The sequence below is a fragment of the Sporobolomyces koalae genome, assembly GCF_050403365.1.
Source record: "Sporobolomyces koalae JCM15063 DNA, S_koalae_JCM15063T_v1_ctg11, whole genome shotgun sequence".
In the NCBI taxonomy this organism is placed as follows: Eukaryota; Fungi; Basidiomycota; class Microbotryomycetes; order Sporidiobolales; family Sporidiobolaceae; genus Sporobolomyces; species Sporobolomyces koalae.
In genome coordinates this window covers 37871-62439 of record NW_027481760.1, presented here as the reverse complement: position 1 = coordinate 62439, position 24569 = coordinate 37871, and the positions used below count along the sequence as shown (strand labels likewise).

General features: G+C 54.2%; 11 protein-coding genes across 11 annotated transcripts; 5 read left to right on the top strand and 6 right to left on the bottom strand.

Annotated features, from left to right (window-relative positions):
* Window positions 1-1481: 1481 nt before the first annotated feature.
* MAD2 (spindle checkpoint protein MAD2) lies at window positions 1482-2536 on the top strand (the record flags this gene model as incomplete). Its single annotated transcript, XM_076677893.1, has 6 exons — window positions 1482-1570; window positions 1648-1778; window positions 1842-1974; window positions 2042-2175; window positions 2260-2357; window positions 2456-2536. 6 exons carry the CDS (start codon window positions 1482-1484, stop codon window positions 2534-2536), a joined length of 666 nt encoding a protein of 221 aa, XP_076534849.1.
* A 394-nt stretch (window positions 2537-2930) lies between these two features.
* NOP1 (rRNA methyltransferase NOP1) lies at window positions 2931-4293 on the bottom strand (the record flags this gene model as incomplete). Its single annotated transcript, XM_076677892.1, has 5 exons — window positions 2931-2975; window positions 3043-3672; window positions 3747-3874; window positions 3945-4112; window positions 4284-4293. The coding sequence occupies 5 exons, from the start codon at window positions 4291-4293 to the stop codon at window positions 2931-2933; spliced, it is 981 nt and encodes a 326-aa protein (XP_076534848.1).
* Window positions 4294-4468: 175 nt separating this feature from the next.
* Window positions 4469-6230, top strand: RRP3 (RNA-dependent ATPase RRP3; the record flags this gene model as incomplete). Its single annotated transcript, XM_076677891.1, has 5 exons — window positions 4469-4857; window positions 4919-5126; window positions 5193-5374; window positions 5448-5893; window positions 5971-6230. 5 exons carry the CDS (start codon window positions 4469-4471, stop codon window positions 6228-6230), a joined length of 1485 nt encoding a protein of 494 aa, XP_076534847.1.
* A 982-nt stretch (window positions 6231-7212) lies between these two features.
* Window positions 7213-11418, bottom strand: JCM15063_001101 (uncharacterized protein; the record flags this gene model as incomplete). Its single annotated transcript, XM_076677890.1, has 17 exons — window positions 7213-7334; window positions 7418-7514; window positions 7578-7916; window positions 8001-8542; window positions 8604-8781; window positions 8849-8993; window positions 9067-9176; window positions 9240-9320; window positions 9382-9622; window positions 9693-9841; window positions 9907-10024; window positions 10100-10207; window positions 10272-10470; window positions 10531-10878; window positions 10940-11067; window positions 11183-11329; window positions 11399-11418. The coding sequence occupies 17 exons, from the start codon at window positions 11416-11418 to the stop codon at window positions 7213-7215; spliced, it is 3072 nt and encodes a 1023-aa protein (XP_076534846.1).
* A 292-nt stretch (window positions 11419-11710) lies between these two features.
* JCM15063_001100 (uncharacterized protein) lies at window positions 11711-12295 on the top strand (the record flags this gene model as incomplete). Its single annotated transcript, XM_076677889.1, has 1 exon — window positions 11711-12295. The coding sequence occupies one exon, from the start codon at window positions 11711-11713 to the stop codon at window positions 12293-12295; it is 585 nt and encodes a 194-aa protein (XP_076534845.1).
* Window positions 12296-13185: 890 nt separating this feature from the next.
* Window positions 13186-14221, bottom strand: RPL5 (60S ribosomal protein uL18 RPL5; the record flags this gene model as incomplete). Its single annotated transcript, XM_076677888.1, has 3 exons — window positions 13186-13491; window positions 13559-13957; window positions 14033-14221. 3 exons carry the CDS (start codon window positions 14219-14221, stop codon window positions 13186-13188), a joined length of 894 nt encoding a protein of 297 aa, XP_076534844.1.
* A 979-nt stretch (window positions 14222-15200) lies between these two features.
* QCR10 (ubiquinol--cytochrome-c reductase subunit 10) lies at window positions 15201-15885 on the bottom strand (the record flags this gene model as incomplete). Its single annotated transcript, XM_076677887.1, has 6 exons — window positions 15201-15231; window positions 15315-15333; window positions 15494-15511; window positions 15583-15603; window positions 15676-15815; window positions 15878-15885. The coding sequence occupies 6 exons, from the start codon at window positions 15883-15885 to the stop codon at window positions 15201-15203; spliced, it is 237 nt and encodes a 78-aa protein (XP_076534843.1).
* Window positions 15886-16068: 183 nt separating this feature from the next.
* JCM15063_001097 (alpha-ketoglutarate-dependent dioxygenase AlkB family protein) lies at window positions 16069-17207 on the top strand (the record flags this gene model as incomplete). Its single annotated transcript, XM_076677886.1, has 5 exons — window positions 16069-16330; window positions 16429-16488; window positions 16560-16719; window positions 16793-16831; window positions 16898-17207. 5 exons carry the CDS (start codon window positions 16069-16071, stop codon window positions 17205-17207), a joined length of 831 nt encoding a protein of 276 aa, XP_076534842.1.
* Window positions 17208-17737: 530 nt separating this feature from the next.
* MRX14 (mitochondrial 54S ribosomal protein bL34m MRX14) lies at window positions 17738-18139 on the bottom strand (the record flags this gene model as incomplete). The annotated part of the gene is made up of 1 exon (XM_076677885.1): window positions 17738-18139. The coding sequence occupies one exon, from the start codon at window positions 18137-18139 to the stop codon at window positions 17738-17740; it is 402 nt and encodes a 133-aa protein (XP_076534841.1).
* A 246-nt stretch (window positions 18140-18385) lies between these two features.
* On the top strand, window positions 18386-19412 carry JCM15063_001095 (uncharacterized protein; the record flags this gene model as incomplete). Its single annotated transcript, XM_076677884.1, has 3 exons — window positions 18386-19089; window positions 19197-19296; window positions 19362-19412. 3 exons carry the CDS (start codon window positions 18386-18388, stop codon window positions 19410-19412), a joined length of 855 nt encoding a protein of 284 aa, XP_076534840.1.
* A 512-nt stretch (window positions 19413-19924) lies between these two features.
* Window positions 19925-24420, bottom strand: JCM15063_001094 (uncharacterized protein; the record flags this gene model as incomplete). The annotated part of the gene is made up of 12 exons (XM_076677883.1): window positions 19925-20549; window positions 20608-20780; window positions 20851-21110; window positions 21176-21212; window positions 21274-21359; window positions 21426-21438; window positions 21505-22069; window positions 22133-22394; window positions 22464-22721; window positions 22786-23486; window positions 23558-23972; window positions 24075-24420. 12 exons carry the CDS (start codon window positions 24418-24420, stop codon window positions 19925-19927), a joined length of 3741 nt encoding a protein of 1246 aa, XP_076534839.1.
* Window positions 24421-24569: the final 149 nt, after the last annotated feature.

Genomic DNA, 24569 nt, shown 5'->3' with positions numbered 1-24569 from the left:
CAGAACTTTCTACTGGCGGAAAGTTCTGACAGATATTTCGGCCAGTCGAAAGTTCAGCGGAAATTTCTGATTTCCGCCAGTCGAAATTTTAGCTGAAATCGCCCAGCGCTCGCTTTCTCGAGCCATCCACTCTCGTCGCCTAAAGAATGGATAGCGAGCTTTCCACGACTCTGTCCTCACGTGGCCCCGGCGCAAAAATCGACGGCAAACCGGTGTGAAGATCAGACCCCCCAAGCGTTTCGCCGAGACTTCTGACGAAGACTCGGGCGACACGACCGTACGCCCTGGCCCGAGACAGCGAAAGAGGCAGCAAAGTATTCAAGTCGGGACTGATTCCACGAATGCGATCACCCAGGTGGTCCAGGATTCAGTTTTTGAAGCGTCGACGATTCCGATTGCCGTCAACCTGTCAACCAAGCGAAAGCGACTTGGTGGGAATGAAGGTGCGGAATACTCGACCGCAGGACGGATAGGACCGCCAGAGAGGGCGATGGGGAAAGGCGCAGGTCTCGTTTCCTCGTGCATGTGAGTATAACACAGTACTGTCCGTGTCAAGACGCGTGCGCTCCCATCGCTCCCTCTCGCGATCCAATTCCTCCTACGGTTGATTGTACCGCTGATTGGCTCTCACTGAGTCGATTGCGCTAGACTGACAGGTTTGCGGCGATCGGAGTCGTTGGCGATCCAGAAACTGGATCCTGGACCACCTGGGTGATCGCATTCGTGGAATCAGTCCCGACTTGAATACTTTGCTGCCTCTTTCGCTGTCTCGGGCCAGGGCGTACGGTCGTGTCGCCCGAGTCTTCGTCAGAAGTCTCGGCGAAACGCTTGGGGGGTCCGATTTTGACCCCGGTATGCGGGCGAGGTTGCGCGCCGAGCCCGCGTGAGGGCAGGGCCTAATAAGACGTGCTATACTTCTCACTCCTTGTTGATTCTTCAATGGAGGGATGTAAGGGCGGGAAGACAGAGAGAAATGAGAAAGAGGGAGCGAGAGAGGGAGCGAGCGCTTGGCGATTTCCGCTGATCATGGATGACGACGTTCGACTGGACGAGATCTGGAATCTCCCAACATGGTCTCACTCTCTTCCGGACGGCTTATTGATACGCCGGAATCTCTATATCCAGACATTTCGCTTGAGAAAACCAAGCGCGGAAAGTTCATCGTAGTCCGCGGGTATACGCGGTACTGGTGCATGCACGCGGGCCGAGTCCGACTCTGTTCTCTTCAACTGAAGCTCTACCAGCCCGAACGCGTCTCCCTATTTCATCAATCAACAGAACTACGCGACAGGCCTATTTAACAACGCAACGTACGTATCGCCGTGAATGTTGTATCACTCAACTTCGCCTTGATCTGACATCTCGCTCCCTCATCGTATACACGACTCTCACGCCGCCGGAACGCGCATATCAGCCTCTTGAAGCCAGCACTCACATTCTACACTCCCACGCGACAACCAAATTGGGAGGTCAACAGAGAGATGGCGACGAAACGGAAACAATCGCAGACGCTTTCACTCAAAGGTTCGACCAAGATCGTGACCGAGTTCTTCGAGTACTCTGTCAATTCGTGAGTTGCGCCGCAGTATGATGCAAGGCAAAGACGGTCGGCGCTGACCGGGTGTCTTTGAACCGGTTCGGCATCAGCATCCTGTATCAACGCGGCATCTATCCTCCAGAAGATTTCAAACAGGTCAAGAAGTACGGTTTGACCTTGTTCACGAGTGCAGACGAAGCCCTCGAGAAGTATGTGCAGAACGTGATGAAGCAAGTGCAAGGTAATGATATTCTGTTGAATCGCGATGCCGCGTCGACGCTACTAAATACTCGAGACGCTACAGCATGGATCCTCGCCGGCAAACTAGATTCGCTCGCTTTGATCATCATGAATCGAGATACACGCGAAGTGGTCGAACGGTGGCAATTCGACATTCAAGTCGAGGAACCACCTCCAACGTCTTCAGATCCACCGACGTAAGCTTGCGTCGCCGTCCTCGCGTAGTCCTTGAGAAGTTACTCACCGTGCTTGTTGGTCGTGTAGAGCGACAGAAGCGGCAGGAGCACCTGCAAAGAGTAAAGCCGAAAAGACTCCAGAACAAGTACAGAAAGATATCCAAGACATCATGAGGCAGATCACTTCGAGTGTCACGTTCTTGCCTTCGCTCGAGGAACAATGTCAGTCCCCGTCTCTCCAACTCGCTCGCCTCGGCCCGAGCATTTGCAACTGACTGGCTATCTTTTTCTCGAACCTGCGACCAGACGTATTCACCATCTTGACCTATGCCAAGAAAGACACCGAGGTGCCAAAAGAGTGGATCGACAGTGACCCGCACATGATCATTGGTAACGCCGAGCAGGTCAGTGAACCCCTTTTCCTCAAACGCCTTCTTGGCTTGGTATTGTTCTGAGTCTTGACGGTTTCTCTCGTATCCCTTCGGGCCCCGTGATCGAACAGGTGAAACTGCGATCTTTCTCGACAAATCGTCACAAAGTCGGAGGACTCGTCGCGTACCGATTAGGTCAAGATATCGTCTGAAATGGAGAAACACTCAGTTCTTTACTGTCTGACGATGATTTCTCTGTCTCAAGATCTCCTCTTTGCGGAAACGATGATATATCGCTCTCAGGGATGGGACAGGAGGAAGGCTGTTTTCACAGGGAGGATTTCTTTTGGTAGTGCACTGTCGATACATAGAAGGACAAAGTTCCTGACCCCTTTACGTCACCATGTGCACGCAAGGCAACAAAAGAAAGAAAAAAAAAAGTAGAGAGAGAAGAGAGAAGAGAAGCAGTCTAGGAAAAAGTACAACGAGAGAAAGCGAAAAAAACGGGGTTCGAGCGTGCGGCGTGCGAATGAAAATGAGGCGCTCCCCCAAGGCGTATCCAGCACAGGGAGAAGAGAGAAGAGTCAAGCTGGGGGAAAAAAGAGTTTACGAGTGTCGCGCGTAGGTTGCCACCAACATGGCGTGGTCACGCTAGATATGAACGAAACATGTCAGCGACTGTGACCAACTCATCGTAATAAGGAGATTCTCTTTTTACCTCGTAAGGCTCGAGGGTCAGTTGTTCCCGGGGCTTGAACGACTCGGACTGCAGCTTCTTGACCTCGGCGGCAAAGACGACCTCTGCCGGTGCGGTCGAATCGATACAAGACGCCTTGATCGAAATGACGGCGTGTCCACCGTTCTTGAGGAAGTGGTGGGCGTTCAAAGCGACGATACGAGCCTGATCGGGTTGGGCGACATCGGCAAAGACGACGTCGACCATCGAGAGGAGCATGCGGTACTTGTTCGGGTGACGGGCATCCTCGACGATAGGGATGACGTTGGTGCGCTTCTTGGCCATGTTGACAAGGTCACGTCCGGATCGGTGAGAGAACTCGACGGCGTACACGGTTCCCTCGGGTCCGACGACATCAGCGACGTGCGAGACGGAAGTTCCCGAGGCGGCACCGAGGTAGAGGACCTTCTTGCCGGGTCCGATGTGGATGTTGTCGAGACCTCCGAGGATACCGGCAGCCAACTTGGAACGGAAAGGGTTCCACACGCGGTACTCGACCTTCTCGGCGGGGGCGTCGGGGTTCGAAGAGGGTTGCTCGATCGAGATGCGCTTCTCGCCGTAGACGGATTCACCGGGGACGAGGTTGCGAGTGACGAGAAGGTGCTCCTTGCCCTGAAATTGCGCACACCGAGTGCAGTGTCAGCGTTGAAGAAGAGGAATCGAGTTCGAGACGGGGTTTAGCTCACCTTGGCGACAAACACTCCCGGGTGTCGGTGAGGCTCGAGGATGACTTTGGGTGCGCCCTTGCCCTTGGCACCGACACCACCCTTTCCACCACGAGCTCCACCGCGTCCACCTCGGCTGGGAGGTCCACCTAGAGATTGTTTCGATCTAGTCAGAAACTTGGGTAATGCGGGCCGCATACATGCATACGAGAGACTCACCTCGTCCACGAGCTCCACCACGTCCTCCACCCCGTCCACCGCGGTCTCCACCGAATCCACCCCGTCCGCCACCACGGCCTCCAGCGCCACCGCGAGCCGAGAATCCACCTCGTCCTCCTCCAGCTCCTCCTCGTCCTCCACCTCGTCCTCCACGTCCACCGGGTGCGTCTGTGCAGAGCCAGCAAAATCACGAGTCGAACGTTACAGCGGGTGAAGCGTCACACGAGGGCGGTTCGAGTGCATGCGAGACGGGAGCGGCGGCGGGAAAAAGAAAATGCAACTTGATCAGTTTTCCACCACGGCGAGGCAGCGGCAGAGAGTGCGAGCTCGAGTACTGACTGAATGCCATTGTGCTGTTGTGTTTGAAGGTGGCGTGTGCGCGGGGGTGCACCTGAGCGGTCGAGAGCAGCTGGGGGAAGAGGGGAGAGTGCAAAAGCTGGCGAAATTCGCGGAAATCAATCCTTCGCCGCATCTGCCGTTCGTTTCGCCCGTTCGACCTCGACAACAACTGGTAGCTGCTGACCATGTCGGACTCTGAATCGAGTGCGAGCCGCTCGGCCACTCCCGAGCAAGCTGCGTCGCCCGTCGCCTCGACTTCGACGCTCGCCGCCTCCACCGCCTCCTCGCACGCCCAGCCGGCTACCTCGACCCTACTCTCGACCGAGGAGCGCACGACGGCGACGTTTGCCTCACTCGGCCTCTTGCCCGCCCTATGCGACGCGTGCAGCTCGCTCGGGTTCACCGCTCCGTCCCAGATTCAACAAGAGTGCATCCCGTACGCCCTCCAAGGCAAGGACATTATCGGATTGGCCCAGACCGGCTCGGGAAAGACTGCCGCATTTGCCCTCCCGATTCTCCAGGCCCTGTGGGAGGAACCTCAGGGACTGTTTGCCGTCGTGCTCGCACCAACTCGGTACCCTTCCTCAGTTCTCCCTCTATTCTGACTCGGTCGCTGATTCATTCTCTGTCGACAGTGAGCTCGCATACCAAATTGCAGACCAGTTCACCGCATTGGGTTCGGGCATCGGGGTTCGCGTCGCAACTATCGTTGGAGGTATGGACACGATGGCTCAGCAGGTCGCCCTCGCAAAGAAGCCCCACGTCATTGTCGCAACTCCAGGACGATTGCAGGATCACCTTGAAAACACGAAAGGCTTTAGTCTCAAGAGTCTCAAATTCTTGGTCCGCCTTAAATGTTCCTGTACCCTTTCCCTCGAGTCGCGTAATTGACTCTTGACGGCTCGCCAGGTCATGGACGAAGCAGATCGGCTCTTGGACCTTGATTTTGGTCCCGTGATTGACAAGATCCTCAAAGTCATTCCTCGAGAAGGCCGAAAGACGTACCTGTTTTCCGCGACCATGACGACCAAAGTTGCCAAACTGCAACGTGCGAGTCTCAGGGATCCCGTCAAACTCGAAGTCTCGAGCAAGTGAGTCGTCCCAGGTTTCTTTGCGCTCGAGCCTTTTCGTTCCATTCCTTGACGCATTTTCTGCGGAAAATAGGTACCAAACGGTCTCGACCCTGTTGCAGTACTACCTCCTCGTGCCGCTCAAACACAAAGACTTGCATCTCGTGCATTTGATCCACACCTTGTCTGGTCAAACGACCATCATCTTTGTGCGCACCGTGATGGATGCCCAACGGCTCTCGATCCTTCTCCGCCTGCTCTCGTTCCCCGCCGTACCGCTACATGGTCAATTGTCTCAATCGGCACGATTGGGTGCGTTGAACAAGTTCAAATCGGGAGGTCGAAGCATCTTGGTCGCGACCGATGTCGCCTCGCGAGGACTCGATATCCCGAGTGTCGACCTCGTCGTCAACTACGACATTCCGACCAACTCGAAGGATTACATTCATCGAGTCGGACGTACGGCTCGTGCTGGAAGGAGTGGTAAATCGGTCACGATGGTGACACAGTACGATGTTGAATTGTTCCAACGGATCGAAGGTATGTGCAGCCTCTCTCTCTCTTCTCTTTCGCTTCCTCGAGGTTGACGAAATAATTTCTCGTCGTGACACGTTCAGGTGTGATTGGCAAAAAGATGGCCGAATACCCGCTCGGAGCTTCGGGCAAACAAGAAGTCTTGTTGCTTTCCGAACGCGTGGGAGAAGCTCAACGGGAAGCGATTCGAGAGATCAAAGAACTCGGTCCAGGAGGAGATGGCAAACGTCATGGCAAAGGGAAACGATCTCGAGATGATGATCGAGATCGAGACGATGATCAACGTGAAGCGGGAATGCCAACGATGGGCAAGAAGAAAGGTGGCAACAAACGAAGGAGATGAGCTTCGCCTCGTACCAAAAATAGATGGATTTTGGCTCTTCCTCACTCTCTCCCAGTTGTTGTAACCAAAATGGGTCCCTTTGAAAGGGGAAGAACGGAGACTCGCAACCATTTTCTCTGAAAATCTGGACCGCGCGGTCTTCCCATTTTTCCTGGAGAGATAGGTTCGTTGACCGTGTTATATTATGGGCAATTGACGCGAGTATCGCTAGTAAACGTCTCTAGAGACTTCCGGATTTGCAGTTGCAGCTTCAGGACTTCCCTACGCTTCTCGTTGGACCTCCCGATCCGCGATTTGCAATCACGGTCCTCGGCGCAGCCGGTCTACAACGAGGGAACGGGCCCAAAGGACAAGTTCAATCATGGCATGCTCTCGAAATTGGCAGGACGAACCGACAAGCGAGAGCAGGTAGGCTAGATGGCATTGTGCGATCACATGCAGCGCGAATGACGTTGAAATAAAGCCGTCCATGGGGCATTGGTCATGCGACTCGTGAGCGGTACCCTTGGCCATCGCATAGGGCCAAAGCGCGGGGCTTCTCTCTCTCTCTCTCTCTCTCTCTCTCTCTCTCTCCCTTCTAAAGCCATAGACGAAACTGATGATGTAACAACACAGTACCTTGCCAGCAGGGATCGTAAACACGGAAGGTCCGTTCGCAGAGCTCGAAAGCTAGCAAGTGAAACGCGGGAGAAAAGGAACCCGTGTGTCGTACTGTTGATCGCAGCAGAACATATCACGAAATTTCTCCAAGATCATTTTCTGTATACTTGCGCAGTGACTTGGTACGACAGGACACGGAGGAATCGTAGAGAACCGCCATTTCATGGACAATTTCGCTCTTCCAAGCTCACCTTGTCCCCGCTATTGCAAGATGAACGGGTTCTCCCAATGGATACCTTGCTACGAAGAACGATGCATCACCTTTTTTTCCTTCGGTCTCCAGGAGATCTCCGCAATCTCGAAGACAGCAAGGCCACACTGCTCATACCTCCTCCAACAACCAATAAATGAAGTCCTTCCTGCGTCGAGGAATCGACGCAACCTCTACTCCAGCATACGAGAAGCTCGGAGGCTCGCGTAGGAGCACAAACGAGAATACGATAGCTGCATGGGCACGAGAAGCTCGTTAGTACTGGCTCTTCCGTACAGCTTGGGAGTTATGGAGATAATGATACTCTGACACTTACCGAGTTGGTGCATTCGATCCGTCCGAGCACTGCTATCCATAGTCTTGCTCAGCAGGACCCGGAGGAATGCCAGGATATACAGCAACACATTCGCATGCTGTTCAAGTCAATAATCTCAGCTTCCGAGCTACGAAAGAATCCGAGAGAAAGCTTGACATACTACGGGAGGTAGATCTTGGACGAGTGCACAAGCTTCTTCGCGCTTGTCGCATTTGATCGCTCTCGCGAACAGCGAGTAAGGGATGACTGGCTCTGCGAGACTTGCCAGTAGTGCAAGCAGGCACGCCGCGACCGAATGCATCCCCATCGTGCGTGCGGCAGTGTCTTTTCGATCGAGTGGTAACGTGGGAGGTGTGGCGGTACCCTCGAGCGAGAGCGAGCCAATGTCGCTTTCCAATCGTTCTAGCGCAGTGACCGCGTCTCGTAGATGTTGCTTGTCTTCGGCTACCTCTGGCCGAGATGTTTCGAAACCGAGCGCATTAAGAGGAAAGTTGATACCCTGTCGTGGTAAATGTTGGCATGTCAGCTCGGTAAGGATGAGGATCTGAGTTCACAAACTCACCAGGTCAAGCGATTCCCTTACACTGGCAATCAAGTCTGGATCTCCCTCTTCCGAGAACAGACTCTCAGTGACGAGGGCATGCTCTGCGAGAAAGTCGACAAGTCGATGTATGGCCTTTGGAACCCCGGCCAACGCGAGCAATTGGGCATCTTTCTTCTCCTCCTCGCTTCTCGCGCTTTCTGGTTTCTTGAGAGACTCGACGACGCTCGCTATTCGCTGTCGATTCTCGAGTGACGTCGATCGTATCGGTTCGTCGAGCCGAGTGAGCTGTTCGAGAGTTGATCCAAACACGCTCGGTCGATACCCTCTCGCTGAAACTGCAAGGAACAAGTCCTTCTTCTCGATCGACACGATGAACAGGTCCGATAACCCTTGATCGACTATCGACGGTAACGGAAAGTTGTGCGATGCAGCACAAGCTGCCGTGACGTGAATCGTAAACGAGATAGTCGTTCGTTCACCAGGAATAATGAGGCCGGAAGTCGGGAAAAGTGATAACCAAGGGGGAAGGAGCATGTCCGAATCGGGTTTGACGACAAAGCTCCAGGGCGCGAGTGACTGTCCTGTTTGAGGTGAGCCAAAAGAGCTCCCACTTTGATAGCAGAGGGGGTGGTCTTACCTGACCAACGTTCGCTAGTTCGACGGTCTTCGTCACCGGAACGTCAAATTCAATCTCGTCAAATTCGACCGAAGGACCTGGCACGAGCTTGACGTCTGGCAGACTTTGACTGTCGAATCGAGATAATTCGCCCAAGACCTCCTGCTGTACGGTATTTCGTTTGCTCTCGTCAACGACGGAGACCTGCTCGAGCGAGAGAAATATTAGCAAGTCGAAGCAAGTTGGTTTCCAGGATAGGAATCATGCTGACAGGGATACGAAGCACAGCAGAGACGGGCTTGTGGTCGGAGATCGAGCAGTCCGGATGGCTCTCATAGGACGTTGCCGAAATCTCGCCTCGCTTGAGAGACAACCACAGTACGCGGTCGGTCCAGGACGGCACTCGCTGTTTCTCCCTTGAAACAAGAACAATGATCGTGTTAGTATACGGCAAGACAACACGAAGCGGAGATGCAGAATGTATCGCACGAGGAATCATAGACATTCGTGCCGCGGTCAAACTTGTAGGTTGGGGGAAAGTCGAGCGGCGCTTCTTCAAAATCGGAGAAAGCTAGCCCATGTTGCTTCTGGATATGGAGCTGTGAGGAGCCGAGCTATGTTAAGACTCCGCAAGCAGGTACAGGAAGCGGGACCAGGCGCACCTGGTCATAAGCGGCGAGTCTCTCGTGAGCCTTGTTCTTGATTAGATGTTCAACCTCTTTCCTCGGAAGTTCAAGCCGATACTATAAGGATTGACCGGTTAGGTACGGATTGTATAGGATACAAATTGATGCGTTAACTCACGTTGAGATCGCCAACCCAGATCAGAACCGCAGTCTCGCTTACGTCCCATCCCTCTCCTTGCAAAGTCTCCACATTCTCATTGAGATTGAGATTCGGTGTCCAAGCATCACGTGCCTCGCCCTCGACGTGAGGAAATTTGAGTTGAGAGACAATGTCGCGAAACTGAGCGTTGCGCTGTTGAACCTGGGACGAGAAAGCTGCAAGGTGAGAGTTGAGCAGGGTGATCGGCGTGTCTTTGTATCTAGTGCATTACGTGGAAAGGGCGACATCAGACTTGCCTTCACTCAGGAGAAAATTGAATCAAGCCATACCTCAGCCGGAGGCCGACAACACCTTTGTTGGCCATGAGTCCCAAGAATCCCGTCGCTAGCGACGCCGTGCTGATGTTTGAGATGTGCTTTCGTATATCCTTCCTCGCGTACACGATCGTGAGCATGCCGACGAGCTGCTTCGATTCGAGCTAAAGAAGTCGCCGCTGAACGTCAGTCTCTCTACAGTGCGATGCACGATGGAAGCTGTACGTACCCATTCATATTCAGCACGTCTGGTCGCCATCGCCGCATCGATTGCTTCTCGCCACGCCTCTTCCCGATACGGCGTGTAGCGCAGCATGGCCTCCGTGGTGAGATCGAGCTCCTGAAAACTGCGAGAACGAGAGTGAAGGAAACGTATTTGTCAGGTTCATGTCGCCCAGCAAAGACAGCGAGACTGAGCGAACCTGAAGACGAGTAGTTCTGCGCCGAGACCTTTGCTGATCCATGATCGCAAATCTGAACCGTCTGATCGAGCGACCTTGTCGTTGACGTTGAAGGTACCACACCAGATCCTGTGGAACAAGCTGTTCAATTTCCTCCAACCTGAGCCGAATCTGAAGCGGGAAGGAGACCGACTGGATGTGCTCGAGGTCGAGAAATTCGGCTTCTCTCGTTCGGATCCTATCGACAATCCAGTGCTGTATTGAATCTTTCGCTTGCTGAGAGTGACGCGAACTTGATCGCTCGTCGAGCGAATCGAGCGTGCGCAAGCTGCGAGTCGATTTGGGAGATGACGAATACGAACTTTCTTGTGTTGCAAGGGTCGAATTGCGTGCTGCGTGGGGTATGAACTGTTAGTTGGCACATACTAGCAGATCCCAGGAATGTCTGATACACTTGCCTCGAGCAGGGGATCTAGGTCGAACTCGCCGCGCATACGCGTTGCTGACGGTATCAAAGTGCGGAGTGCCGTACTTTGCCGTCGGGGTGGAATGTCCACTGTGCTCGACAGGTCCGGGATGCATGATGCGAGGCGGTAGGTACAGTTTGGTCCACTCGTGCGATTTCGAGGTCGCCGTGTACTCGTTCTTTTCGGCCTTGGCCTGGAGTCGCTTGAGTTCCGAGACGAATTCGGTCGTGGTCTGATCGAGCGAATCGAGCACGAACGCGAACCTAGTCGTGAACGGTGATTTCGAGGTGGTCGCAGTGGGGCCGGTGGGTGCTTTCAACGTTACGACGAACTCTGCGCACACTTTGTCGAGGTCAACATCGAGACTCTAATCTGTATTCGAGAATCTGCGCACTCGTCTTTGGGTTCGAGGCACCGTTCGAAGACAGCTGGTCGGTTTGCTCGATTGCAGCCGAAAAGTCCGACAGGATGGGCAACACGCCTTCGACCACGGGAGCGCTCGGGTTCTGCCACACCAAGACTCTGTTCACATGGAATCACAGTCAGCTCGAGGAGCTGATCAGCAAATAGCAGGGAAGGAGGAACTCGCGCTGCCATCTCTTGATCCGGTTCTCTCCCATCTCGTAGTACGACCGACAGGCCTTTGCGACCGGTACGATCACGAATCCATGCAGGGCGTGCCCATCCATCGTTCAGACCTCGGCTAGTCGCATCCTGTACGTCATCGAGAGAGACAGCCGCGAGTCGCTCTTTGGTTGACTGAACCAGCCCAGCTATCCGAGACCTGAACATGCACAATCAAGCGTGTCAACCTAGATTGCTGCTCCGACGGGCCGACAGGTGCAAGGCTCACGCGACCGAAGTGCCGACCATGGACAGAGAACACAGCCCAGGTGGTGACGTCGTAGGCTCTCTCCCTTTTCTTAAAACATCGCGACTTCGATATGAACGCTTCAGCGTTGCCAAGCACTACCTCATGTCCAGTCGCGCTGTCTATATCCGGCAAGCTCAATTCGAACGCGGCACAACAAGTAGTCAACGAACTCTATGCGATCAAAACTGCGAGTACTGCATCACAGAGGGAACGACCGGAATCACAATCACGAAGCAACGCAGAGCAAACCACCGGAAACGCTGTAAGGAGGCGTTCGCCAAGTCCATCGGCATGCTCGACGCGTCGGAATCCGACTCGTCGTCCGACACGACTTTGGACTCGTCGTCGTCCGACTCGGACGATTCTGGCGCCTCCGAAACCAACCCTATTCCGCCGATGACCTCGTGCGATATCTCCGACGACTTCGGACGAGGATTGGGCCCCGACCCGCACTTGGCATCTCTATCGCTTCGACGACCTCTCGGCGACCTCTCTAACCGAGTCGAGTCCTCGCAGCAACGCAAGGACACTCCGAAGTCGGCGAAGGAGGCTCGACGTGCGGAAAAGGAAGAACGTCGAAAACAAGAGGAAGACGAAGCCCGCGAACGTGACCTGAAGGACTCCATTGAGCGTCCTCCGGGTCGCTTTTCGCTTTCTCGCTTCCTGCTCGGAGACGAGGCAGTCGAGGGACATTCACCTCCACCCGACGTGGCCGTCTTCTCCTATCCAGAACTGCTAATGTTTCAAGTCAGTGCTTTCCCTGTGATCAAATCGAATCTTATCTTGGCTCACGCCCAAAACCACAGGAGGGGGTACGATCCGCACTCAACACCTCCCTTGCACCGGGAGGGCTCGAGAGCGCAAAGTGGTCCTTGATCTCAGACCGAACAAAGTCCAACATAAAAGAGCTCGTACGTCTCTGTCGTCTTTCTCCGTCCGGAATATTGGCTTATCCTCTGTAATCCTTGGTTGGTACAGGTTGTCCAAACGAGTCCGAAGCTCCAATTCTATCGGGATTCCTGGCCGGTCAACGTTCACGCAGGCGACTATCTGAGCCAAAAGAAAAGAACATTGAGAACGCAAGACGAACGTAGTGCGCCGAAGCGTAGACGCGTGGCAGAAGGGCATCCGAAACCACCAGTCGGACGTAGTCGTCCTACGTGACATCATTGTGGATCCGAGGAGGACTGATCACTTTCTCTTTCCAGCAACGCTCTACAAAGTTCCGACCGAGATCAAACCCTTCTCCTTCTACTTCCTTTGTACATAGTCTCGTGTTGTACCGACCTGAGTGGTACGCATCCGATAAGCAAATTGAATTTCTATTACCGAACGAGCCCTTGAGAGAATTGAATTCCATTACCGAATGAGCTCTTGAGAAATTTCAGAAAATTTCCTGTCTAAAGACGGAAAAATTAATGGCCACGGTGCCGGAAGACTTTGGGGATGGCAGTGCCGTCTTGTTCAGAGATTCTCACGGAACAGATCAGAGGAGAACGCTCTCGAGCGGGGTCTGGGATGATCCCCAAAGGCTTTTCCACTGTACGTACAGTACTCCTCACGAGACACGCAATCATTTCGAACACACTTGCTCTTTCTGTCGCTCTTAAATCTGGGACGACAAGAATAGAGTTCGGTTGTGAAACGGCAGTTCGTTTTTTTGGATTGAACATTGCAACTGCGTTTCGACAACGCTAGTTTTGGTGCACCTGAAAATCCTCTGTTCCAGCAGTTTCCCCAAGTGCAAACCCTCCACCACGCGCCGCTTAGTTCTTGGCGGCGTAGTAGGCGGCCTTCTTGGCCTCGATGCGCTCGCGGCGTTCGGCAAGCGAGAGCTTCTTGGGGTGAGTCTTCTTGGAAGCCTCCTTCCACTTGGCGAGGTCGGCCTTCTCGGTCTTGGTGTAGACGGGGTCCTCACGGATCTTCTCGTGAGCCTCGCGGTACATGTCCTCAATGTCCTCGGACGAGAGGTCGTCGGCAAGGTAGCGCGAGAAGTGCTTGCGGAATCGCTCCTCATCTTCCTCCTCGAGCGACTCCATGAACTCGGCAACGTGACCTCCGTAGATGTAACGCTGTGAAGAAAGAGGGAGGTTAGAGCCTTGTAGACGGCTTTTTGGGCGAGCTTCAGAATGGACCTACTTGAAGGGTCTCGGCATCCAACTCCTTCGACTCGGGGTCGAAACCGGGGAAACGTTGCTCCGAGTGAGGGATGAAGATTCCACCGTCCGAAGCACCCTTCATGGCACCGAAGACACGGGCACCGGTCGAGGTGCGGGCAAGTCCGACATCGAGGAAGCACTTGAAGGGGCGGGGGGCACCCTCGATCGGCTCGACGAGTTCGAGCTCTCCCGAAGGCTCGGTGAATCCCTCGTACTTGTCGGCGAGGCCGAGCTTGGTGAGAGCACGACGAGCGCAGAGAAGTCCGGTCGCGTAGCACGCAGCCCAGTTGGTGAGACCGTGCTTGATGCCGTAGCGGGGGAGTTCGTGCGAGTAGGCCGCGGTGAGAACAAAGTCACCCTGGAGCTTGGCCGAAACGATCTATTGCGGGCGCGGAGGAGAGGGTGAGCAAGGCCGTTCTGCGGGAACGAATATTTCTCTTGGAAATCGACTCGCCTGGCAGACAACGTCCTTGTTGGTGATGCGAACGACAAGACGGTACTTGGGCGACGCGTACTTGTTCTTGGCTTGAACGACAAGACGCTTGCGGGCGTAGTAGTCGGTCTTACCCTCGCGACGACGACGGTACTTGACCTGGTATCGCGAGAAGTAGGCGTCGTTCTTGACGAGCTTGATGAAAGGCATCTTGACTGAGGAATGGTTGTAAAGAACAAGGTTCGGGTGTGACAGAGGAGATAGCGTGGCGTGTAGAAGAGTCGAGGCGGAGCGGCGGGAACGATTCGGAGGAAACGGATCAAATGTCGAGAGGACGACACAGGCAATCAAGCGAGACGAGTAGTGTTGGCAGGGTCGAGGCAGGAGAGCGTGCGGAAGGCGATGAGAGGGTGAGGGAGAAGGAGGAAAGCCAAGGTCAGTTTCCACTCGTCAACAGAGCCTGAATGGGTTGTGCGATCCCTCCGAGCCTTGCATGTCCGTACACACTGTCGACCGGGCTATCGACCTGCGTTGCTCGTGCCGTTGGACGAGCGACGCGATCCCTCGATCACTTTTTTCCGTACTCCCAACTCCCGTGTCCCTCCAGACCCTCTTTGCACAGGTGCTGCTGTTCGACCGCTGGGGTTTGGAGGCTGAATATCGTACGGGCTGGTCGGGCTGACTCACAAGGACGAAGTGGGAGGATTGGTGCTCAGACGAGGGAAAAACCTCAGATCCGCTGCCAAATTTCGAGTCGACTTGCCTGCAGTGGATTTTCCGCGACTCGCAACTTTTGACTGTTTGCAATCTTGCAAGTTCGGATCCTCGCAATAGAGCATACGCCATACTCTGGGCCAATAAGCAGTGGAGCAGCGACCAAAACGACGGGCTGCTCGAGATGTCTCATGACTTACGTTCTCTGCTTACGCTCAAGGCCTGTCAGCGGCAAGGGTGTCATCCTTGCGCAGTATCGTATAATTCAGGACAAGTAGCAATTTGGCACGGATGCGCACGTCCGGCATGGACAATCGACTTTCGCCCGATCCCGCGAGTCATATAATCTCACGAGACCTGAGTGCACTTGCGCAACACGGAGAGGATCAAGAAAGGGGGAACAACAATGGGTTGTATAGATTTTCGAAGAGCAGAGAAGGAAAGATGGAGAGAAACGGGTAAAAGGTAAAATATTCTAGAAAGGCTTGTCCGAATCGGGAGTCTTGCTGTCAACGTGCAGCGTCACGGAAAGCATCAGCAAACGACACGATGCGACCGACCCGGAAAGAAACAGGAAAAAAGGACGCACTCTTCGAAGATGGACTTGACTGAGGGCGTAGACAGAAAGGGAGACATCAATTGTCAGCTTCCAGTTTCCGATCATACTCTGATCCCGCGCTTTCGGATCGATTGCGCGGTATGATCGCAAGGACCGCTCGGCTGGAACTGTAGAAGCTGCGTAGGACAGCAAGAGGCTTTGCGACTCACGTCCAATAGGGTAGAAGACTAGACGGCAAACGAGAATGGATTCGTCAGCAGGGTCGCTGGCAAGGTACATGTCGCGAGGCTGTACTCACCATCTTGACGGAAGAGAGGAACTGAGCGAGAACGAAACAGGTTCAGATGAGAACATCCGAGACGCATGCTAAAACAGGGGAAGAGACACGTACTGCCGGCACCAAAGACAAAGAGAGCACCGAGACCAGCGGCACCCCACATGGCGAGGTTGGGCGCGAGGCGACCGACGACGAACTGGGGGGTCAATCCAGCGACGGAAGGAGCCGACTTGACCTTGGGAGCGAAGCGAGGACTGTAGCACCGCGGGTCGGTAAGCATCTAGCCTTTCCGTTGAGACCATCGAGGCATACGCACGCAGGCATGTTTCGAAGCGATGGGCGGTGAGAGAGGCGACAAGGTCAACGAATCGGGTTGCTCTCTTAACCGCTGTCTGGCTTCTCGGCTCGCTCTCTCATTCTGCTGCTGGACTTGTCCTGCCATCCGACTCTGCTTGCTCTCTCTCGCGTCTAGACCCTCCAAGACGCTGGTCGGATTTTGTCAACGGCATGTCATCCTCGTCGCCGCTCTCGTCCGAACCGAGTCCCGACGTTCGCGACCCTCCCCGACCTGCGAAACGGAGCGCGACTGCATCGAAACCTGCACTCAAACGAGCTCGAGTCTCTGTAGGTGCCGACGAAACGACCCAGGTCACGAGCTTGGAATCATTTCGGTTGAACTTGGCCGACGCCGACGTCTTCTACGTCGAGGATTTCATCGATCGAAAGCTTGCGCAGACATGGCACGACGAGCTTTGCAACATTGAGGGCTGTGCGTCACAGTTCTGAGAGACGCTACGCCTCGGGAAACGTTGATCGTCCTTGTTGACCCTCTCCTCGACGTGACTTGCTGCTGGTCGCGGAACGTAGGGTATCAACCCACGCTCAAGATGTATGGCAAAGAGATTACTCAGTCGCGCAAGATCGCAGGCGAGTCTCTCACACGAGCTCGCGTTAGGGACTCGCGCTCAATCGATCTCACCTGAACCTCGGTAATTCAGCTTTCGCGACTGACCCGAACCTGACGGTCAAATACTCGGGAGCACTCGTCGATCTCAAGTACGACTACCCTCCGCTGCTTCGAAAGATTCAGGACCTCGTCGAAGACAAGCTCGGGGTCAAGTTTAATCATTGCATGATGAATCGCTACGAGAACGGACAGTACGGCTTTCGCTTTTCCTTGGTGGCTCGCCCCTCTCCAGTCTCTCACAAGACTCTTCCTGATCGTCGTCAGAGTGTACATTGGGAACCATCGAGACAACCGAGAGAATCGGTTCGTCTGTAAATGCCCATGTGAATCAACCGATACTGAAAACCCTCACTCGCCTTTCCTCTCCAGAGTGATCGCGTCGCTATCACTTGGAGCTGCTAGAACGTTCATCATGGAGCACGACCGCCCGCCAGCCGACGTTCCTGCTGCCCACAGAAAGCCGACCAAGTCGAAAGTCTCGGATCCAAAACGACCAAAGGAACCTGATCCAACGACAGCGCTCTCGAGCCCACTGTATTACAAAAAGTGGACACTCGAGAGTGGGTCCCTTGTCGTGATGCAGGGAGACACGCAGCAGAAATGGAAACACCAGATCCCAAAAGAAGCGAAAGTGAAGGACAGTCGGATCAGCTTGACCTTTCGCCAACTCGTCTTCTGAATCGGACTGTGCGAAGTTCCAAATCTGTAGCCCTGATTATTGTGCCTGTAACCGCTTTGGCAGTGTAACGCGTCTCGACAAGTTGGTTCGCTGTCGTGTTCAGTCCCCTTATTCGGGGACATACCGATACGCAAGGGTGCCCGGGTCCATAAGACCAACAGGTTGCAATCCACAACTCTCGCCAGAGACAGCCTCTGCCTCGACAGAAATATAGGCTCTCGCCTCTAGGAGTCATAGAAGGCGTCGAGTCGGGACGAACAGATTGACGGTTGATTGTGCTTGTTTTGCGAAATGTGGCGGTACCTCCCTCCTTCTCCTTCTACCACGGCTATTTTTCCACCTCCATTCATCCTGTTCCAGATGCTACCGTCTGTCTCATGTCCACCCGTCTACCTTCTTCCAATCATGACAAAAGCATATTGTACACGAGACCTTTTGTCTCCCTCCCTCGTCTCCAATTCTCCGGTCTCTTAAAGAGCTGTCCAGACCTCGTTGTTGTGGTTTTTGATATACCTCGCTCGTCGTAGGCTTCAGTGACTGAGGAACTTTCTCCCTTTGGCCCATCGTCGCATCAAGGTTTTCCTGCCGTTTTTGGACCGTTTCCTAACGAGGAACCCATGCTTGCGCTTCCTCCTGACCTGCGAAGGTTGGTACTCGGCTCCATACACGGCGAAACGTTTCTGAAGGTCGACTGGAGTCGTCTGGGACAAGAGTGACAGGATGGGAGATGAAGCGGTTCGAGTCGAATCGAACAGCGTCGGACGAACGGACGAGGATAGGAGGGAACGACTTGGGGAAGGTGCGGCTCTGAACAGGGTCGAGAACGGTTGCGAGGGAGTCGCGAGTCGAAGTCGAGGCACGAGTTCGACTTGAGGACGAACCGAGAACAGCGAACGCGCTGAAGGGACGAGGGTGCGTGGTAGCCGGGGCATTGTTGTCGAGATTGTGCGTCGACTGGCCTGAGGATGAAAGTCCTGAATGCGACAGATGAAGGAGAGAGCGTTCGAGACGCGTGCGATCGCAACCAGAAGATTGACCTCTCTCTCTCTCTGTGTTCTCTCTTCGACTAGAAGCTTATCTGACAGCCTGGTCTCATACTTGAACGCACATTCCAGTCGCATCTCTCGCAATTGTCAGCCAATTGTCCGTGTTGTCGTCGTCCCCCTCTTGCGATCCGAATGTTCCGATCTCTCCACTCTTGCAGGCGATATTGCTGCTCCCGATCGTACTCGACCCCTTCGACGACGCCTCACCCTGCTCTCACGATCCTGCCTTCGTTCCTGTCGACATCCGAACAATCCCTACTTCTCACCCACTCGCTCAGGTTGCTCGACTCGCCTTCACGTACCACCTCGGCCGGTCGCAAGAAACGCAAACACTGGCTCAAACTGAACCCACAGTACGACATCGATCGAGATGGGTTCATGCACGACCAAGCGTACGATTTCGAACAAGGTCACTTTGATGGAGTCATTCGAAACTATCGTGAAATGCTCGTCAGAGATGCACATTTCGACAAGACCGTGACGGACGAATCAACTCGGGTCAACCTCGAACGAGCGCTCGCCAAAGTTTACTCCTTGTTGCCACCGCCACCACCACCATTATCTGGCACAAGCCCGGCGAGCGGTACTCGACGGTCAGCGCTCGACCCTCCACCCCATCTCATCATGCATGTCCTCCACCTCGCATCGAACGGACGCATCTTTCCTCACGTCGACAATCTCGAAGCGTTTGGACGTACGATCGTGGGGATCAGTCTCGGGGGAGGAGCGCGGATCATGAAGTTCAATCAAGTGTCGGAACCTCAAGAGTTGGCATTTGCGGCCGGACCTCGCGAGTTTGAGGTTTACGTCCCCTCTGGTAGCGCGTACATTCAACAGTGAGTCCCCCCTTTCTTCTTACCTTTCGGGACAACGTCGTATTTTGCCAAGAGTTGCTGGCATTGACAGATTGAAGGGGGGCGCCATGCTTTTTTTTTGCCGACAGAGAACCTCTACGTACTCACTACACTCACGAAGTGTTTGACGTGGCCGAATGGCAAGGGGAAACGGTTGGAGGATCTCAAAGACTGAGTATCATGTTGAGAGTACGTTCACTACCGACTGCAGTGCTCAGCAACCGAAAGAACTGATACTGTTGTTTTTGCTACAGGATCGACTGCCTTTGAATCTTTCGCAGAGCGAGGGTTCACCTCCTGCGTGAACATCAATTCAGCAGGAAATTAGCGCATTTAAAACAACGGCGATGCACTTCAAGATTACGCGACCGGTGACGATCCATGGTCGCCTTGCAGCATCACGGTTTTGCCCGTTGAAAAGTTGGACTCTTCCCTCTGAAAGTCTGGAACTTCTGCTGTACTCAGAGGGATGTCCCTCAAAAGTCCGCTTTGGAATTCTTTTTCGAATTCCCTTGCCCTTTGGTTCTTGGAAACCCTGTCAACCGGGAAGTTCTCATGATTCTCGCCTTCATTGTACCGTAGCCAACCCAACTGCGATCGATCGAACTAAGTAATGAATAGCCTGAATTTCCGTAGAGTTAGGAAATTGCAAAGAACGTGTATCGACAAGAGATTACAGAGGAATGTTGTGGAGCTGGTGTGGGCAAAACAAAACAAAAAATGCGAGGGTGGAATGGGCAAAAACATGGGAGGTGGCTGATACAGAAAATAGACATCGGAAGGAAGATAGAGGTAGGAAAGGGACGCAAGACAGGAACTACTGATTAGAAGGATTGGTAAAGGGGGACTGAGGTCGAGAGCTCGGCTGAGAGTTGAGAAGATGGGAGAACGAGTGCGAGGGCTGACCACTCGGGGCCGGACGTGCTGGAGGTCCTTGTGCGGGCATGGCGGCGTACATCTGCTGAGCGTATGGCTGTGACCCCGGTGGAGGGGCATAATGGCGAGGATCGGGTCCATAGGGCATCTGAGGCGAAGCGTAGCCGTGACTCGGATACCCTTGGTGCATGGGAATCTGATACTGATAATGACCGCCATACGGAGCTTGCTGGTTGTACGGATAGTGAGTTGGCTGACTATTAGGGTGCGGATAAGCAGCTTGGTTGTAGGAAGGCGCTGGCGAAGGATAACCAGAATAGTATGGCTGCGACTGAGGATAAGGCTGGAGCGGGGCAGGGCTGTAGTGAGATCCAGATCGAGAAACGACCATAGGCGAAGCTGATGGGTCTTGAGGCGCGCGTTTCTTCGCGTTTTCGCGGTAGGCCGCGCGATCGAGAGCAGCCGCTTTCTGTTCCTGGGCTTTGTAGGCGGCTTCTTCCCTCTTTCGTCGCACCTCGTCAGACTCGGGCCAGATGATGTTTTTCCACTTGGCAATACCCGTCGCGCTGCTTGTGATCGAGTCAGCGCGGAACGATGTGTCGGCATGACAGGAAATGGACATACCCATCTTCGTGAGCGATGTTGACCGATTCTTTGTCGGGAGAGTTTGAGACAAAGAACACATCGTACGAGGAACCATTGGCAAATTTGACTCGAATGCGGTCCCCTTTCTTCAGGGCATCCAGTTTCGCCTGAAATTCAGCAGCTTTGCGAGCTTGCTCCTGCAGCTTCCAGTCCTGTCGTGTCGAACGGAGAATGTTCTCGTCAACGACGCGCGCGCAGGTCGTAAGACCGGAAGGAACGAACGGGATTGTGCGCTCGGCAGAGCACAGTCAATTTGAGTTGTCCTTCCGGTTCAATCTGGGGCATTGGCTCGGCTTCCGCCGGCACCGCATCCACAGATTTGGACGGACTCGGAGGTGCGTCCACAGCTTTGGTCTGCGCGAGAACGCTGACTTCGCCGCCCCCAACTTCGGGAAGAGTCGCGTCGAGGAGAATCCCAGATCCCTCGACGAGCGCGCACGAGACGTGGAACGCCTTGGCGCATTTGCCTTTCGTACATTGAACTGTCAAGAGGAAAGCGCGTATAAGGTCAGTTGGGCATGTTGCATAGGAGGACATGTATTTTCACCTTTGATGCCATGGAGCTCTGAACATAGCACGCATTTCTGGTTTTCAAACTGGTCAGCCAGGGTAACAGCAGGAAGCGAACTGCTTTCTTTGACTCACAAGCTTCCAGCGAGCCTTCTCGATAGCGCCAAACCCTCTGACCATTTCTTTGCCAGTCTCTGCGTCGAGTTCGATCCAAGTCGCGGCTGCGATCGATTCAATAGTCAGTCAGTCGGTGAGAGATTCGCCAGACCGCAATCATCGAGGCCTACGAGTAAACATGACCTGTACCAGCCAGTCAAATCCGTTCAGTTAAGCCGAGCGACAAGCGAAGGGTGAGGACAAACTCACGCAGAGTCGGTGTGCTTGTTGTTGCTTCTTCGGTTTCACTCCGACCTCTCCGATTGCAACCAGTCCCTCCGTATTCAGGTCCGGGCACAAAGCGCATACAAAGTCTGGTTTCGGTGGAGCCGGAGCTGGTGCCAGAGTCGAAGAAGCACTCGTTTGCGCCTTCGCTGCGAGCTTCATCTGCTGTCTCTGCTGCAGCTGTTGTTGATGGTGTTCGGCGAGCAGGCGGAGGTATTGTTGTTCGAGCGTAGCTTGTTGAGCGAGAGTCAGACTGGTCAATCCCGCTGCCATGGCCGACTGCTGCATGTACTGGGCGAGTTGTGCTTTTTGAGGAGCTGTCAAATTGGCCGTGCCTCCCGTCTCGTACATAGAGAGCAGCGACTGGGCGGCAGGTTTTGGTCGTTTCCGAGGGGCAGCATCGGAGGTCGAAACCATACGTTTGCGCTGGGGTGGCGGGGCTTCAGGATATGAATCGACTTCTGGTGGGTCGTACGGCCAAGGTTCGCCTTTTGCGATCGCTTCAGCTCGAGCAGCTTCTCGGAGCCAGATGTTGACATCGATCGAAACACTATAGTCCAGACAGACAGGGTAAGGTACAGACCGCCAAGGGAAGAAAGAGTTTCCCACTCACGAGTCATCGATACAATGGCAACTCTTGGCCACCTTTCCCAAAGGGATCCACCTTTCTGTGGCAAAGTTGATGCTCTCGGCGCAATTGTAGCCGAGGTTGAAACCCGAATGGTAGCCTTTCGGGTAGGTCAGGATGAACTCTCCAGGCAACTGCGCGCAGCGATTCAGCGTGATACCGTTGTTGGAGAGAACTCGAGGCGAAGCGAGGAAAGCTTTGTGTCGGAGGAACTGAGAACATTTCGCTCGGTCGGTCGGAAAATAGCCTGCGGGGCAAAAGTTGAGAGGCCATTTTACTGAAGGACGGCTTGCGGCAAGAGCGAGATCAAACATACCTTCCATTACTCGTTCGAACTTATCGGCTTGCTCCTGAGGTACCGAATACCAGAATTTGGGTGCGCCAAAGTGGATATAGTTGATTGAGTACAGATCTGCGTCTTCTACATGCCACGCGAAGGTCGCTCTCCACATGCCGAAGTAAAGGTATGGCGACACCACTCCGGGAATTGAGCAAGCTTGAGGGGCGAGTTTCGGCAAGAGGTCGCCGAGGTGAGCGACATTCCAGGCGGTTGTCGAGTCGTTGAAGAGCGATCCTGTGAGTCGCAGGTGAGCGTGTAAGCTTTCAGTGCCGTGACCCCAGGTAGGACTTGTCCTTACCGGCCATATCAGCGCCATACATTGGCGCTTCTCCAAAAGTGAGCGTTCTCCAATACCTGCGCTCAAAATCCCTCATCATTTCTACCGTATAGTCTGCCTTCTTCATTCCATGTGGAAGCTCCTCGAACTTCGCCGAGAATGCTTGCCACTCCTCCTCTGTTGGTTCGGCTTTTTGCAGGTTCGTCAGGCGTTTCTTCTTCTGCGGCGCGGACGTCGATGGTGGCTGCTGCGGGCTTTCGGCTGGAAGAGCGCTCGCATCGACCTCTAGGACAGGCTTGGCCGGACGCTTCTTAGCGGGAGTTCTCCGGCCTTTCTTCGGCGTCGCCCCATCTCCTTCGTCGTCATCTTCCTCATCCGCATCGAACTCCCCGTCTGCCTCTCGCTCTCCCTCCTTCTTCACTCCCCCTGTAGCAGCAGCGGCGGCTGCAGCTGCAGCTTTCCGCTTCCTTGACTCTGTCGCAACCGAAGTGCTCTTCGTGCTCCTTTCGCTGCGGATCCCTTTCTTCTGTTGGGCGACCAAATCAGGAGCGTCGAATTTATCGAGCATCGACGATTCTTTCCACTGGGCCGGGTTCCAGATGCGAGCTTTCGCAACGTTGGTGACCCGGTACAGGCCTTGAGACCCCATCATGTGTTGTTCGATCGGTTCCTTTAGTCGGATGTCGCGTAATGGAGGCAGAACCGAAGGCAGCGAGTCAGACCTGTGTGTCCCGTCAATTGAGAGTCAGTTAACCAAGACTGAAAGCGAATTGAAGAGGGAACAAAGACGTGCCATTCTTTCGGTGGGATCACTTTGACAATTCCGCTCCGAAGCCCGTACTTTTCGATGCGTTTCACGTATCCGTAGAACCCGCCGTTCTGCTCAAAATCCTGCATGGACGGTTCGAATACGGGAACTCCTTTGAACCCGCCTCGTCGACCGCGCTTCTTGGTGCCTGCTGTGCCAGGATCATACTCGGCGTCGTAATAATAGTTCGGACGCGGTCGTGGCAATCCTGTCGATTTGCTGTATCGAGGTTCTCGCGGAGGTTTCGGCTCTCCAAAACTGTCCTCGTCCGAGGAGGAGTCGGGGTCGGAAGAGAGAGGGTCTTCGGATAGGAAAGAAGGCAGAGGAATCGAGGTCGAGGCAGCGGGAGGCTGAGTTTGAGGAGGCGAAGCCGTCGTGGCTGGAGTCGGTGGTGCTTGAGCTAGATGCACTTGTCCAGTAAGGAGTAAGCCTCAGTGCGCGCAAGACGGAGAGAGCAGAGCCGCCGGGTTGCGGGGAAAGATATGGAGGCAGAAGAACTTACGGGAAGCGCGAGAGTGGCTGTAAGATGGTGCATGACCTGTTTCTGGTGCTTCCTGCTTGATTGAAGCGGGTGCGTCTCGTCGAAGCGGGGTCGAATGATTCGAATTGATGAAAGTCGCATTCGAGTCTCGAGGCATCGAGGCAGCTCCGTCGTGCATGTTATTCGTGTTCAATGATGCCGAAGATGATGATGGTGCTATTGAAGACAGCTCGGAGGACTGTGACGGTTCGTAGTCGAGAGCCGCGGCGGAACCAGTTTGTGCATCTCGTTGAACAGGCCGCGAAGCAATCTGATCGAGCGTCGGAGTGGCAAAGCTATTCCCAGATCTGGCTATACCGTTCTCCATCGTGCTGAAGGAGGGAGTAAGCAGTGTAAGCGGAGGAAGGAAGCATTTCCTCCACTTGCAACTCCACCAACTCGTTCCAACACCGCATTAATCGACGAGCTTGAAAAGCTTCTACAATATTCGATCCCTCGGGAATGTGGCAAAAGCGG